We start from the raw sequence: 17,214 nt of genomic DNA, 5'->3' as shown, positions 1-17,214 counted from the left end.
ACCTGTTCCTTCTTCTACCTCTTTTCAAGGCTTTTCAGAGAGTGAACTTTCGGTTAGACCGAAGTCCACTCAGGCTATCCCTAAAGTGAAAGGGAAGCGTGAGTTGAAGACCCTTGAGAAGTCAGCGTCTAAAAAGACCATGTCTTCCTCATCTCATAAGACTCCGGCTCACCACCTTGAAGCAGAGAAAGCGAAGTCCTCTTCTTCTTCGCATTCGAAAGGGTCTAGAGGCAAACCCTCCAAGGATAAGGCCCAGGCTTCTATGGATCCTGAGCCTTCGACCTCTACCGGGGCACGTCCCAAGACTCCTGCAGTGTCCAGAGACCCGGCTCCTTTAGACACAGACACATTTGCTGCAAATATTATGCAGCAGATGGGTAGTCTTGTCGGGAACCTGGTGCAAGACAAATTCGAGCAGATGTTATCGCACATCTCTACTTCTTTCGAGGAGTCCGGTCAGTCGATTCGAAACATTTCGGAGAGACTGACCAACCAAGAGAATCTTATGGCGGGTCTCCGGGAGAACCCTGCAACAGTCCTCCCACAGCCTGGTAAGGCGGTTCAAGCCATGCCGGACTATGATTCTCTCCCTCCCTTCACACCTAATAATCCATGGAGAGTGTCGTCATATGCCCCGTTCAAAGACGGCATGTTGACGTTACCGGACTGCGGCACTCGAAGATTAGAAGACTTCGAGTTCCACCCCGCCAATCTGCAGCCACCTTTCATTGGCTATGCCCGTCTTACAGAGACGGCGATGAGAAGGGAGGACAGGATACCCAAGGAAACTGTGATCTACAGCCGGGATCAGGCCCAAAGGGAATGGCTGAGGAGCTTGGATGACTGGGACTGCGTCAACACCAAGCTCCAGGCTTTTAAGAGCCCTTTTACTATCTTTGTGGCGGATGAAGAGACTCCTATTCCTTTCACCACAAAGTTAGCGGAGCTGACTCTCCAAGCCGCCATGAAAGACGAGCCTATGCCGCAGCTCCGAGAAACCGAGCTGACATCCCTTCTTCTCCCTAGCACCGAAGACCTTTGGGCAGACCTACCATCCACATTCACGGTAGGTAAACTCAAGCCGGACTGTGCAATAGTACAGTTTAGCGAGAGGCTTCCTAGGCTCCCGGACAATCTAATTCAAGCCGAATTTGATGCCAGGACCAGGCTAGGGAGGACATTAAACGCCCTAGTGATGACAGAGGTTGCGGCAGTAACATACGGCACGGAACCTCTGTTCAAGCTACTAGCTAAAGCACAGACCCATACTGTGCAGTGCAACCTATACGACTTCATAGTAGCACGGCGGAATTGCAGGAAGCATGTTCTGCAAGAGGCAACTATTCGCCATGAGCCTAATAAACTGCTCGTCGCTTCTATCTGGGGTGCTACCCTCTTTCCAGAAGCGCTGGTTAATGAGGTTCAGCACGAAGTGACAAGGCTGAACCAAAGCCTTAAGGTCCGTTGGGGTCTATCGGCTAAAAGGAAACCTGAACCTTCTTCTTCCTCGGCAAAGAAGTTGAAGAAGCCTAGAAAATTCAAACCTTTCCAGGCTTCCCAGCAACAACAAGTGGTACAAGCAGTACCGGTCTCTCAGGTGGTACAACCTCCCACCTCGAAGAGTCAGGCTCAACCATTCCTACTGCTAACGTCCCAGAACCAACCCTCTACCTCGTTTGCAGTTTCACCGGCCTTCAATCCGGTTTTCGAAGGGCAAGCGTTCCAACCCTTTAATAGATTTGGAAGAGGTAGCAGGGCTAGGGGTTCATTTCGTCAAAGAAGGTGGCGGAAGAACACCTAGCAGGGGCAAGCACTTCCGGGGAGGACGGGGATCACGACCTGCCCCAAGTCAGTGAGAACCCTCAGGTAGGAGGGAGACTGTTCCTCTATCGCCACAGATGGGGGTTCAGCAACTGGGCACAAAGCATTGTGTCCAAAGGACTAGGATGGAACTGGATCAAAGGTCCCCCTCCATCCAAGACCTTCCTTCAGAGACCAACATTGGAACTGATGGAGTATGCCGAAGAACTACTTCAGAAAGGGGTAGTATCAAAAGTCAAGCATTTAAAGTTTCAAGGTCGCTTGTTCAGTGTGCCAAAGAAAGGCTCAACCAAACGAAGAATAATCTTAGACGTGTCCCGTCTAAACTTATTCATTCGTTGTGACAAGTTCAAAATGCTGACTATCTCGCAGGTGCGGACCTTACTTCCCCATGGGGCTGTCACCACCTCTATCGATCTTACAGACGCATACTGTCATATCCCAGTTGCAAGACACTTCCGCCCGTACCTAGGCTTCAGGCTAGGAAACCAGGCATTCTCCTTCAAGGTGATGCCCTTCGGGCTCAACGTGGACCCCAGGGTATTCACGAAGATGGCGGAGTCAGTAGTTCAACAACTAAGATCTCAGGGGATAATGGTAGTAGCGTATCTGGACGATTGGCGCATCTGGGCAACATCCGTCGAAGAATGCCACAAAGCTACGGTCAAAGTAATACAGTTTCTGGAACATCTGGGGTTCCAAATAAACAAGACCAAGTCCAGGCTAACGCCGGACTCCCACTTTCAATGGCTCGGCATTCAATGGGACTTGAAATCCCAAACTCTGTCAATTTTGTTGGCCAAAAGGAAGGAAATAGCCAAAGCAACAAAACAGTTCCTCAAGTGCAAACAAATGTCAAGGAGAAACCAAGAAAGGATCCTAGGTTCTCTCCAGTTTGCCTCAGTTACAGACGTTCTACTGAAGGCAAAATTGAAAGATATAAACCAGGTCTGGCGCTCGAGAGCAAACATCAAGTCTCGGGACAGGCTGTCAGCCATCCCGCCGATTCTCCGCAAACGGCTCCGCCCCTGGGCGGAGGTCAAGAATCTATCCAAATCAGTTCCTCTTCAATTTCCCCCTCCGGTGTTGGTTATCCACACGGACGCTTCTCTAAGCGGGTGGGGAGGCTACTCTCAATTCAAGAAAGTACGAGGGACTTGGTCCCCTCAGTTCCGCCAGCTTCACATAAATGTATTAGAAGCCATGGCAGTGTTCCTCACATTGAAGAGGCTTCTACCAGCCAAGAATTCTCATAGCAAGCTGGTATTGGACAGTGCAGTAGTAGTACACTGCATCAACAGGGGAGGATCCAAATCAAGTCATGTGAACCATGTCATGATAGCCATATTTTCACTAGCAACCAAGCACAAATGGCATCTATCCTCCACTCACCTGGCGGGAGTAAGGAACGTGATAGCAGACGCCCTGTCTCGTAAAGTTCCTCTAGAATCGGAATGGTCTCTGGACAGGTGCTCATTCCAGTGGATATGCCAAAAGGTCCCAGGCCTCCAGGTGGATCTTTTTGCATCACAATCGAACCACAAGCTCCCATGCTATGTGGCTCCCAACCTGGACCCTCTGGCTTATGCCACGGACGCCATGGCCATAGATTGGAATCAATGGGAGAAAGTTTATATCTTTCCTCCAGTGAATCTTCTGTTGAAGGTCCTGAACAAACTCAGGACCTTCAAAGGACAAGTCGCTCTGGTAGCCCCAGATTGGCCCAAGAGCAACTGGTTCCCACTACTTCTGGAATTGGGTCTCTGTCCTCAACGGATTCCCAATCCCAAACTGTCTCAGCCAGTACAAATGAGGACTGTGTTCGCTTCCTTAGGAATTCTCAAAACCCTAACTTTATGGACCTCATGAAGTTCGCGGCTAAAAGAGATGCAAACATTGATCCTCAAAACATCCTTTTTCAAGAATCGGATAAAAGAGAATCAACTTTACGTCAATATGATGCTGCTGTTAAAAAGCTAGCAAATTTCCTGAAGGAAACGGATTCTCGAACCATGACTACTAACCTGGCTATCTCCTTCTTCAGATCCTTATTTGAAAAAGGTTTAGCAGCCAGTACGATTACTACAAATAAGTCAGCTTTAAGGAAAATCTTTCAATTTGGCTTATAAATAGACTTAACAGATTCTTATTTCTCGTCTATTCCTAAAGCTTGTGCTAGACTCAGACCAACAGAAAAACCTAGCTCAGTTTCATGGTTCCTAAATGATGTTCTCAGACTGGCTTCAGATACTGACAATGATTCATGTAATTACATATCTCTCCTAAGGAAAACACTCTTCCTTTTAAGTCTGGCTTCAGGAGCCAGAGTATCTGAACTGTCGGCTCTCTCTAGAGACTCAGGCCATATAGAATTTCTCCCATCAGGAGAAGTTCTCCTCTCCCCAGATGGAAAATTCTTGGCCAAAAACAAAGATCCTTTAATGAGATGGGCTCCTTGGAAGATACTCTCCCTTCCTCAAGACCCTTCTCTATGTCCAGTAATGACCTTACGAGCCTACCTCTCAAGGACATCTACTAGATCATCAGGTCCCTTATTCATGAGGGAAAAAGGTGGCACTATTTCCTTAAAAGGAATTAGACAACAGATCTTATACTTTATTAAACAAGCCAACCCAGATTCGTTCCCCTAAGTCCACGACATTAGGGCAGTAGCCACCTCAATTAACTATTTCCAACACATGAATTTTGATGATCTTAAAAAGTATACAGGCTGGAAGTTGCCGACAGTATTAAGACACCACTACCTGAAATCCTTAGAATCTCTAAAATTTCCAGCAGTGGCAGCGGGAAACACAGTTTCCCCTGACACTGCCTAAGTAGTTTAGTAGTAGATCCAGATCTCCTTTCTACCTGCCTCACTAACATCCTTCCTGTGATCCTGCCACCAGGTTCACGCCCCCTTTTGAGCCTTAGTTGCCAAGGCTATATCGTGGTGTTTTCCTTATTTTAATGCTAGGAATACTCACAATTGTATATATTTTTCATTGTCTAATTTAAGTTATTATAAGTTAGCATAATTCTAGTTTTTATGATCTCTTGTTATTTAATCATAAGACTAATCTAATTATTTTAAGTTAATTTAAGTGTATATTTGCTAACTTTTGTATTTTACTTAAGATTATATTCATCTTTTGTATTTCGTTTTTTATTATTTCCTTGTACTATGTAGTCTTTACCAAGCTTGTGGCCATTTCTCTGGTACTATTTCACGAAGCGACACGGGCTGAGCCCAGAAAAGGGATTTTGACGAAGGAAAAATCTATTTCTGGGCAAGGGCCCGTGTCGCCCAGTGAAATCCCCCCCTTTTTTATTGATCCCACCCTTCAGCCCAAGCTTGGTTCTCTAACATTCAAGGATGGCCACTAGAGGCGCTGGTGTTGGCGTGGGAGCGCTGGTAGTAGTAGTTGCTGACGCTGGCTGTGTAACAGCTCTCTCTAGCAGGGGGATTTTGTGAAGGAGGGATCTAATTGACAAGAGGCCCTTGGTAGTGGTTTCACTCGCCCCAGAAACCATACCGACACCCTCTTTTTATAGGGTGAGCGAGTCAGAATGCTCTGACATTCCATTTTGGTTTTTTCTCTGGTAATGTTAGCAATATTTACCTTAGAAATATGAACTAAGAGGATATTTCACTGGGCGACACGGGCCCTTGCCCAAAAATAGATTTTTCCTTCGTCAAAATCCCTTTTTCGAGAGCTTCAGCGACAACAACCGTTCCAGCTAACATCCCCGAACCACTCATCGAGGCCATTTGAGTTGCGACGATGCCAGGACCTGAGGAGCAGGAGGACTTAATGGAGGAAGTGGCGGCCATGAATATCCATTCTGAACCTATGGCCACGGACGATCAGGTAGGTGGGGAGGTAAGTGAGCAGAGTCTCATCTTTAGCCCTACTCCTTCTTCTTCCTCTTCCTTCAGGGGCTTCTCAGGGCCCTCTCCTAAACAAATAGGAGCTCTTTCTGTCGCCCCAAAAGTAAAGTCTGTTTGACCTAAGACTCTAAAGAAGGTCTCCAAACCAGCTCCGCCAGTGGCGAAGGAGTTGTACTCGGGCCCCCAGCCGTCGACATCCTCCGGCCCATCGCCTGCTGCCAGGAACCCTTCCCCTACTATGGGACAGTAACAACACCGTCTGTTCCTATGGCGACGGAGCACAGGTTTGACCCTGAAGCCTTCACTAGCCTTCTACTGGAGAAGGTTAGTGGAGTCATCGACCAGAGGCTAGAGGCTGCACGTCTCTCCTCGGCCCCGGACTCTTCCGGCCAAGCTTTCTCGTCACTGACGGAAAGAATTAAACTGCTGGAGGAGATGCTTTCCGGACTTCTCCACTCCGGAGCTCCGGCCCTCTCCATGATAATGCCGGATGCATCTAAGCTGCCCGCGTTCGATAAAGAGAACCCATGGAGACAGGCTCTGCATGCTCCGTTTTCGGACAGAAAGTTGACGATTGAAGGTTGTGGAACCCGGCCAATCGAAGATTTTGAATTCTTCCCACCAGGGCTTCAGTTTCCCTTCCCAGGATTCCTGAGGCTGGCGAAGCATGCTCTTGTTAGGGTCTATAAGGTCATTAAGGAAACGGTCATCTTTCTTAGGGAGCAGGCCTAAGCAACTTGGGTCTGCTCCCTCACTGATTGGGGCTGCGTTAACACAAAGTTGACGCCTCACAAGGGCAAGTAGTATACTATTTTCGTGACCCCAGATGGTGTTCCGTCACCTTGTACCTCCAAGGTGGCGGAGTTAACACTGCAAGCAGCAACGGAGGACAAACCGATGCCAGTGCTAAGAGAGACAGAGGCTACCTCCCTCTTGCTACCCACCAGAATGGACTTTTGGGCGGACGCTCCGGCCACGTTTACTACTGGTAAACTAGACCTGGATGGCTCCTCCGACCTTTTCTCTGAAAGACTACCGAGAATTCTGGATCACTTGGTGAAGGCGGAGTTCGAGGCCAGGAACAGGCTGGCTAGATCCATCAACTCCGTCACAGCAGCGGAGCTAGTAGCCTTCACTTATGAAGAGGAGCAAGTCTTCAGAGTCCTGGCGAAAGGACTGCTGCAGACCTTTCAGGCAGATCTGTACGACTTCGCTATACCCAGAAGGGCTTGCAGGAAGCACGTACTGGCGGGGGCCTCAATCAAACATGAGCCCAATAGACTCATAAGATCATCAATTTGGGGAGATAACCTCTTCCCTAAGGAAGAGGTTAACAATATTCTCCACGAGGCAGCCAGGGCCAACCAGAGCCTAAGAATCCGCTGGGTCTCCCTTTCAAATGTCAGTTTGAAGGACCCTCACAGCAAGGTAGGTCTAAGAAGAAGGCAAGGCGGTATAACCCCTACCAGACGGCCTGACCACAAACATTCATGCAGGCGATGCCTGTGTCACAGGTCGGTAAGCCTTCTACTTCTAAGGTTCCTCCCCAACAGTTTGTCTTAGTACAGACCCCCACAGTTACTCAACCCTCTACTTCCACAGCAGTGGTAACATCCCCAGCCTTCAACCCAACCTATGAAACGAAAGATCTCTTTCGCTCATACAGCAGGCATGCCGGAAGTAGCTGAGCCAGAGGCGGATCACGGTTACGAACCGGTTCTAGAGGCAGGGGCTTCAGGAGAGGTAGAGGCACCAGACCTGCTGCCAACCCGTGAGAGATCTCAGGTAGGAGGGAGGCTATATCTATTCCGGGACCAATGGACCTTCAGTCCATGGGCCCACAGTATAATCTCGAAAGGCCTAGGCTGGAAATGGGAGAAGGGCCTTCCTCATCCAGTCAGTTTCTACCAAAAACCCATGGCGGACCTTTTGGACTACACCAAAGATCTCCTCCTAAAGCGGGCCATAAGGAAGGTGAAGAACCTGAGATTCCAGAGACGATTGTTCAGTGTCCCAAAGGACTCAGACAAGAAAAGAGTGATACTGGACTTGTCGTGTCTCAACTCTTACATTCACTGCGACAAGTTCCACATGCTGACGATCTCGCAGGTACAGACCTTACTTCCCCGTGGGGCCTCACCACCTCTATAGATCTTACAGACACATACTATCACGTTCCAGTAGCCAGGAACTTTTCCCCGTACCTGGGCTTCAAGCTAGGCAAACAAGCCTACTCAACATTGCGCCCAGGGTATTCACCAAACTAGGAGAAACGATAGTTCAGGAACTAAGGAAGAAAGGCATTTTGCTAGTAGCCTACCTAGACGACTGGCTGATTTGGGCAACCAGCGTGGCAGAATGCCACGAGTCAACCACCAAGGTACTAGGATTCCTGGAATTCCTAGGGTTCCAAGTAAACAAGGACAAATCCAGGTTGACTCCGGCTTCCAATTTCCAATGGCTGGGAATTCAATGGGACCTGAACAAACACGAGCTATCTCTCCCGCCCAAAAAGGCCAAAGAAATAGCAAAGGCTACAAAGCACTTTCTCAAGAACAAACGAGCTTCTCGGCGAACCCAAGAAAGGATCCTAGGCTCGCTTCAGTTTGCATCAGTCACAGACGTCCTGCTAAAAGCCAGACTGAAAAACATCAATCAAGTCTGGAGATCAAGAGCCTACAACAAGCTCAGGGACAAGGTTTCGGGTATTCCACCTATTCTTAAAAAGAGGCTCCGCCCTTGGGCGGAGCGCTGGAACCTGTCCAAGTCAGTACCTCTGCAGTTCCCTCCGCCATCACTAACCATCCACACAGATGCTTCTCTGAGCGGTTGGGGAGGGTATTCGCCACACAAAGAAGTCCAGGGAACATGGTCAGAGACATTCCGCCAGTTCCATATCAACATCCTGGAAGCAATGGCAGCCTCTTGACCCTGAAACGTCTGTCTCCGGCCAAAAAGATCCACATACGGATAGTTTCGGACAGTCTCATAGTGGTACACTGCATAAACAGAAGAGGCTCCAGGTCCAACAAATTGAACCATGTATTAATAGCAATATTCTTGTTGGCGGAAAGGAATCAATGGCATCTGTCAGCAGTTCATCTAGCAGGAGTGAAAATGTTATAGCGGACTCCCTGTCCAGGACAACTCCTCTGGAATCAGAATGGTCTCTAGACAACAAATCCTTCAATTGGGTTGCAAATTAGATCCCGGACCTTCAGGTGGACCTACTTGTCAAGGCAGCCAATCACAAACTGCCTTGTTATGTGGCTCCCAACCTAGACATTCGAGCTTTCGCAACCAATGCAATGTCCCTAGACTGGAACAACTGGCAGAGGATTTATCTCTTTCCGCCAGTGAACCTTCTATTGAAAGTGCTACACAAGCTAAGATCCTTCAAAGGAAAAATAGCTCTGATAGCCCCCAACTGGCCGAAGAGCAACTGGTATCCACTTCTCATAGAATTGAAACTCAATCCCTAGCTGATACCGGCCCCGAAGCTGACGCAAGTGGTACAAACTCAGACTGTGTCAGCTTCCTCAAGAATTCTGAATGCCCTAACTTTATGGACTTCATGAAATTTGCGGCTCAGAAAGTCGCAAGTATAGACCCTCTGAACATTCTATTTATAGAATCTGATAAGAGGGAGTCCACAATTAGACAATATGATTCAGCAGTAAAGAAACTGGCCAAGTTTCTAAAGGACTCAAATGTTCACAAAATGACCACGAATTTGGCAATCTCTTTCTTTAGGTCTTTATTTGAGAAAGGTCTAGCTGCCAGTACTATTACCACAGTGAAATCAGTCCTAAGGAAAATCTTCCAAATAGGCTTTAATATTAATCTTTCGGACACCTACTTTTCTTCTATCCCAAAAGCATGCGCCCGTTTAAGACCAATAGACCACCCTCAGTCAATTTCGTGGTTCTTAAATGACGTACTTAAATTGGCTTCAGACTCAAATAATGATTCATGCTCCTTCTCAACTCTATTGAGAAAGACACTGTTTCTAGTAGCACTGGCATCAGGAGCTAAAATATCTGAACTATCAGCTCTCTCCAGAAACCCAGGCCATGTCGAGTTCCTCCTGTCAGGCAAAGTCCTTCTCTCACCGGACAGGCAGTTTTTAGCCAAAAACGAGGACCCACAAAATAGGTGGACTCCTTGGAAAATCCTTCCCCTTACGGAAGATAGTTCTTTATGTCCCGTCTATACTCTTAGAACCTTCCTAACCAGGACTTCTCAAGTAACTTCAGGCCCTCTGTTTGTTAGAGAGAAAGGTGGTACAATCACTTTAAAAGGCATCAGGCAACAAATTCTTTACTTCATTAAACAAGCCAATCCGGACTCAGTTCCACATGTCCATGACATCTGCGCAGTTGCCACGTCTATTAATTACTTTCAAAATATGAACTTTGAGGACCTGAAGAAATACACGGGTTGGAAATCTCCGGCAGTTTTTAAACGCCACTATTTGAAGAACCTACAGGCCCTTAAATTCCCAACTGTGGCAGCAGGAAGCATAGTCCTCCCCGAAGATCGAGGTTGACATCCTACCTTTCCCTTCTGTTTTTCTTTCCCTTTCACTCTCTACTACCTACATGACTCGCTCGTACTCCCCACCATCCTCTTCTCCGGGCCGGGTTAGACCTGTTCATCCCGCCACCAGAGCTTATATATAGTGTAAATAGTTACTTGATAGTGCCTTACTGGCCATATCAATTGTGTCTTGCTTAACTTCCAGTTTATTTGACTTCACAGTCTTATATTATCATTCATATTATATTATGATGTTAGTTTTAAGTAGATTAAGGCTTAATTAGTTCATAAGTAATTCTATTTTTATACAACTTTAGTAGTAAATAATTTCTATTTAATCTTACTTTGGGTTTTATTAACCCCCTTTTTGAAACATATCTGTTAACTTGGATATAATTCTCTGTTATGTTTTCACCGGCCAACACAGGTCGATCCCAGAAAAGGGATTTTGATGAAGGAAAAATTTATTTCAAGGGGAAGACCTGTGTCGCCAAGTGAACCCAACCCTTTATTATTTTTTACATTCCCTACCCTGGTTAATCCAAGCAAAAAAGGACTACTCCAGGAATGAGAAGAGCGCGTGGGTATTAGTAGTAGTGGCGAGAGGAGTTGTCAGTGGGTTTCGTTGTAACGGCTCCCACCGCGAAAGGGGATTTTGGGAAGGAATCTTCTAAGTGGCGAAGGCCCTGTGTATTGTGGTTTCCACAACGCCCCTTTACTTATACCAACACCCTTCGGGGTGATCGCGCTGAGGGTAGTAACTTCAGCATAACATGCTAGCTTTTCCTCTGGTATATCTAGAAGTACTTATACTTGAAAAATGAGCTACAGGGATTTTTCTCCGGGCAACACAGGTCTTCCCCCAGAAATAGATTTTTCCTTTGTCAAAATCCCTTGTTTAGAACTAGTATAAAGTTAAGACAACATTATGCTGTTGCTGTTTTTAAATACAAAATGTGAAACTACTTTACCCCAACATTGACATAATGGAGCCCAGCAGTATCATCTCTGTTGAGGTTGTCAAAGTTTGGACTGGCCAGCATGTTCAAGTAGTCGGTGCCCTCTCGGAAACGCTCTTCATTCATCCGTAGATAAGGGTCATTCATGTCCATATATTGCTGAAAGAAACAAGGTCACCCACATGAAACATTTGAGGATACACATTACAGTGGTCCCTCTTATTCGCTGGGGGTGTGTAACAGTCCCCGCCGCCCCCCAAATAGTTGGAACCCCTAAAAAAATGCTTAAAAAGGCTTATTTTGTTAGTTGAAACTCAAGAAAAACTCACTAATATTTTTTATACCTGTTTTTTTTTAAATAGTTTTAGCGCAAAAAGTGCATTTTATGATGAAATAAATAAATTTTTAAAAAAAACGGAATTTGCGGATATTTCTTATAGAAAAATACAGAGAATAGGTGAATTTTCCAAGGTCCAGCTTTGGTGTTTTCTTCTTGCTCTTGTAGTATTTCTAACTCTTCTGACTTTTCTTCTCTTACAGGACAGGTCTATTGCTTCCTAACCAATGAAACCACAACATTCTTCCTGTCATTATTTTAGTTTCCTTCAGGCATTAGACTAGAGAAGGGCATGAAACTGACCTTCATATTGGCTTTTGCAATTTTAAAATGTATCACAGATGACTAAACTATAATCTTTTTTCATAAAGTCTTGGTCTGAGCAAGTGATATACGTACATATATATGTACTATACAATCTTGGCTAACTACAACACATGATTCATGCAATATTCTAGGAGGAAGTAAAACCAACTACCATTTTTGGGTTAGGATGAGTAATACCATACTTAAAATATTCAGGCCTTGGACAAAACACAAAGTATTCCAAGACTCAGATGTGTAAAAAAAAAAAAAAATATATTCACTGGGGTTTGTACAAGCAATGCACAAAATACAGAACATTCTGGGGGTAGCACAGATGGTGCCAAAGTAACTCTTAGGCCAGGCAAGTACAGTATGATGTAAATTCATTAATGGCGACAGACCGTGATACATAAAATATTATAGGGTTAGACAAGTGGTACATACCCCTTTGAGATCCGGCAGCATGAGACTTCCTAACTGTTCAGCAGCCTGAGAAAAAGATGGTCTGAGTCGAGGGTCACTCTCCCAACATGACATTATAATGTCGTACCTGAAGGAGACAATGACATTAACAGAAAACAATGATATTTAAAGGAAACAGTTAGATATGGAGTGACAGTCATGTTTAAGGCATGATAAGATTTGGGGAAACAATGTGATTTAAAGGAACAAAGGGAATAAAGGGATAAAAAGTAACAATGAGCTTTAAATGAGATAATAAGGTATGAAGTAACAGAAAGGTTTAAAGGAATGAAGAGATTTTAAAAAGCTAGATTTGAGATGGTAAGACTTGACGGAATAATGAGACCTAAAGGAAGTGGTGAGGAAAATTTCAAGACTTATAGAAACTGGTGAAATATGAAAGTGCAAACAGGACAAATCCAAGATTTAAACTATAAAATGCAGGAAAAATCGGATATTTAAAGGCACCTGGAGACAGTAAAGAGACCAACAGGGGCACTGCTGAGAATCTACTGCAATGAGATAGTACTTATAGCTATGGATACATCTGTACTAGAATGAGCTTACGAAACTCTTTAATGTTTCACTTCGCCATCACTCAATAATTAAAACTAAAAACATTCTTTTCGCACTTATACTAAAATAGCTGCCTTTGTGAGATTCACAAAGTACTACATACACTGGAATGGAAGAATACTACACAAATCACACCATTACACTAAATTCAAGATACATATTTCTAACATAAACAGGGACTCAAGACTTTTGCCTAAAATACTAAATTCAAAATTAATTCTCAATATGTAATACTATAAAAGAATTTACAGTACTTAATACATACAGTACTAAATTTAATATAATTCACTTCCATTAAACATAGTACTATACAGTAGAGAAATTCCAAAATACTTTTCCTAAAATGCTGAATCCATCATAGTATTTCCAAATATGCACAGTTCATCCATTTCATACAATTTTGATAACTGAATTCATTCCAATAAAAAAATGTGTGCAAAAACAAGAATTCAGTAACACACCACAACAGACATCAAAATGATTCACACTAGAAACAGATACTCACACTTCCATGTTTGCGCATTTTGGCTTGTCCATGCGGTATCCTTCTTCGATAAGCTTCAGGAAGTCCTTGTTCACTTCTATCCCTGGATAGGGTGTTGAGCCAAGAGTGAAGATTTCCCACAGCGCAACACCATAAGCCCAAACATCACTCTGCACACTGAAAATCCGGTCTCGAATAGCTTCTATGGCCATCCACTTAATGGGCATTAGGTCCTGAAAAGATACAAGACATTCTTACTCTGTATTCTAAAAATCTCTTAATGAAATTAACAACCCTATATAATAATGTGCCAACACAATTCAATATACATTTTAATGACACAATTGTGAATGCTTAAATATAAACAAAAAGAGAGCAACTTACATCTCCCTTTTTCATGTACACGTCCTTCTTATACATTTCTCTGGACAAACCAAAGTCACTGATTTTGATGACATTGTCATCTGCAAGCAAGAGATTTCTCGCAGCCAAGTCCCCATGAAGAACCTGTGGAGTTTAAGAATCACGTAAGAATAAAGGAAAATAATATCTTATACCAGACAGGATGTAGGACAGTAAATACCAATTGTCTGCCACTACATGAGCAAGGATTCAATCAGGCATATGACCAGCCTGATTAACAACAAGCTCTGCTGATACTAACTTCCTTAAAGATAGACTTTATACTCGTACAGGTATTATAACTGGAATCATTGTCCATCACCAACTACTTCAGGGCAAAGATAAATCTGATAATGGCAATAATGTAAGTGCCTGTACAGGCATATGACAAAATGAGCAAACTCAGTGACTGGCTATCTTGCTGAAAAAGTCTTCATTAAAGTGTTTAAGAAACTAGGTTTTGTGAGGCAAGGGAAAATCCTCAAGTCCAGCTGACCTTTCGTTGGCTTAAGTAGTCCATGCCCTGTGCCACTTGCCAAGCCCAGCAAACTAGGTCACTTGTGGTGAATGGGGCTGTCACTGCTGGGACAATACCAGCATCATAGATGAATGGGTTTCCTTTGGAATCCAATCCAAAATCACTTGCATGACTAGAATCTGGAAAACACAAAGAAACTGACTAGTGAGAAGAGTCCCACTGAAGTGCAATACGAAATGATGTATGATTGTCATATGTTATCAAGTGTTAATTACCCTACTTTTCTTCTTCGCTTTACAATGATCAAATGTAGAGTATTTTTATGGTAATCTGGTTCAAACCAACAATAAAAAATTATGAATACCATCTCCCTTTTTCTGAGTTCACAAAACATCTTAATTTCAGATTACGTGCAAATTAGCTTGGAAAATGTACCAACATGCACAATACTATATGGGCAAGGATGTTTAGAAGCCAAACATTATATAGTTCATTTCAGTTTCTTTCACTGAATGATGTATATTTTGTAGAAGATTTTTACCCTTTAGCTTATCATCTTTGAGTTAACTTTAGGGTCCCAGGAACTGAAACATAGGGGATATGTTAATTCCACCATAATTCATTCTTTAGATCTAAGCTTACCTGTTGGAGACAGAGGCGACAAAAGAGTCAGGGGTACAGTTGTCATGTCCGTATTGGTGATGTGTCCCTGGCAATACCCAGCAGACCCAGAATCGGAGTGTGAGACAGAGTTCAACCTCTGTTTGCTGCTCTCATCAGAGTGCGTGACTGAATCCATCCTGTCCCTTCTTTCCCTCTCTAGACTTGTGATGGAATTCAGTCTCTGAACATCCCCAGACCCACCAGATTGGCTCCTCTCTGCTGAGTCTCCATCGGGATGCTCGCTGATGGACCTCTGCAGAACTATGTTGTACATCGGGTTGTCGACGTGTGGTCGAATCCCGTTCACAGATCCAGTCACTGAAGTTGGTGTCCCAGGAGGAGAGGTGGTAATTTGTCTTTTGTATGGGGGAGACGCCAGACTGAACTTTGACACTGATGGAGCCAAATAACCATCAAAGTCAGTGACCACCCCTGGTTGGAAGCCTCTGGGAAAATGGTAGAGGGCAGGATAAATTAAATGCTTGATCTAAATGAAGCTTTAACAGGATACCCTGGACAGTGGGCATTTGTAAATTACTTGTAAAGTATATGTACGTGTTCTAAGCATGTTTATCTACTTATCTATAAATTCATTAATTCATTTGTTTTTTCTTTTCTAATAACTGATCTCTTCTTTATGTATTGCCTATTATCTTCTGTAACTCCTTGCAAATGATCACCATATAATTTGGGAGCTCAAATTTAAATCAAAGGTATCTGTATTCTTGTTCCACATTAATAGGGGTTTATTCTTGTAAGTAATGATAATAATAATTAAGTACGATAACTGTTTTTGAGGGCATTGTTGACTTACAATATTTTTCCCTTAGAATAGGTTTATCATAAAATAACCCCATCGTAAATCCCTTGGGCATCTGTACGAGTACTTAAAATGAACAGAACTCACCTCGAACTGCTATGCTGTGATCCAGGTGAAAACAGGGTCATGCCATCTGGCGTTACTTTCATACAATCTATTTTCCCCGTCACAGGATCTATCTGGTTGATGAACTTGTTGCGGTTGCGTTGCATGAAAGACAAGAGATTCCCAAACCGACAGTATTCAACAAGAATCCACAATTCACCTGTTAAAGCAATACAGGAATTCAAGTTCTGGAATCATTTTTGCTCTATGTTCTTTAATGGAGATAGAATATTACCTACTTATTAGTGTGTGTGTATGTGCGTAATTCTCTCTGACAATCCTCTACATGTTAACAGTTGACTTAGGTTTACCCCTTGGATCATTTCTTCTTTAACAAAGGTATCTGGTTAGTGTAAGAGAACTAGGGGTTTTGAGAGAGAGAGAGAGAGAGAGAGAGAGAGAGAGAGAGAGAGAGAAATGAGGGAGGAGAAGAAGGAGAGAAGAGAGATGAGAGAGAGAGAGAGAGAGAGAGAGAGAGAGAGAGAGAGAGAGAGAGAGAGAGAGAGAGAGACTATAATTATTTACATAAGCGACTATGTATTGTATTGATTCTTGTATAAATGACACTAAAGCACAGCACTTTACCTGCATTCTTCCCTGACAATTCAGAACAGTAATACAACAGTATTTGTTTATAAACTAAATCTATCTTGAAAATATAGGTACAGTAGTCACCTACACTCCTGGCATTCAATCATAGAGTAACTTAAAAATGTGTTTTCTAAAGATACATATTCGTGTGAGCTACATAAAAACAAATATTTTCAATAACAGCAAAATCCGGGATGATTTAAAGGTTATTATGTATATAAGTATAATATAATCATACCTTAATGTTTAGGGTTTAAATCCGAGAGATAATGAAGACCATACCTTTGCCAATGTGAACTGTGTTCGCTCCCATAAGGTTGACGATATTCAGGTGCTTTCCCAAGTGAATCATGATCTTGAGCTCGAGAGCCAGAGCTCTCACCTGGGACTGATCAGCCTGGCTTTTGCACATCTTCACAGCTACTGTTGTCTGCGGTCTATCCTCCTCTAGTCCCGTCACCACAGCCTTCACGACGCGTCCAAAGGCACCAGCTCCTAACTGTTTGCCTGTTTTAAAAAACGTATTTAAGTGTGGTACAGGCATTTGGACTTTTAAGAAGATAGTTCGCAGGATGAATCATACTACAGACACCGACCTACATACAAATAAGTTACGTTAAGGACAGCCGATTGTATGCTGAATTTTGTAAATTGGTTACTGTGCTCTTCACATCTATTTAAGTACATACAGTACTAATAGTATATGATATAAAATCAATACAGTACGTACTGTAAGCTTTTTCATCCTCAAACACAAAATACTGTACATACAGTACGTA

At 43.7% G+C, this 17,214-nt stretch overlaps 1 protein-coding gene across 8 annotated transcripts in view; it reads right to left on the bottom strand.

The window, feature by feature from the left end:
* The window catches only part of LOC135198664 (vascular endothelial growth factor receptor 1-like), a 116,546-nt gene that overhangs the window by 28,606 nt on the left and 70,726 nt on the right, over positions 1-17,214 (bottom strand). For all 8 annotated transcript variants that reach the window (XM_064226466.1, XM_064226464.1, XM_064226459.1 and 5 more), the window contains 8 exons: positions 16,718-16,942; positions 15,827-16,004; positions 14,899-15,365; positions 14,275-14,435; positions 13,761-13,883; positions 13,398-13,609; positions 12,299-12,404; positions 11,224-11,370 (listed from right to left, as the gene is read on the bottom strand). In XM_064226466.1, the coding sequence (XP_064082536.1) occupies positions 11,224-11,370; positions 12,299-12,404; positions 13,398-13,609; positions 13,761-13,883; positions 14,275-14,435; positions 14,899-15,365; positions 15,827-16,004; positions 16,718-16,942 (1,619 nt within the window). The remainder of the gene's footprint in view (positions 1-11,223; positions 11,371-12,298; positions 12,405-13,397; positions 13,610-13,760; positions 13,884-14,274; positions 14,436-14,898; positions 15,366-15,826; positions 16,005-16,717; positions 16,943-17,214) is intronic.

This window comes from Macrobrachium nipponense, chromosome 22 (genome assembly GCF_015104395.2).
Source record: "Macrobrachium nipponense isolate FS-2020 chromosome 22, ASM1510439v2, whole genome shotgun sequence".
Taxonomy (NCBI): domain Eukaryota; kingdom Metazoa; phylum Arthropoda; class Malacostraca; order Decapoda; family Palaemonidae; genus Macrobrachium; species Macrobrachium nipponense.
The sequence above is the reverse complement of the archived record's forward strand: the minus strand, read 5'-3'. Positions and strand labels throughout refer to the sequence as shown.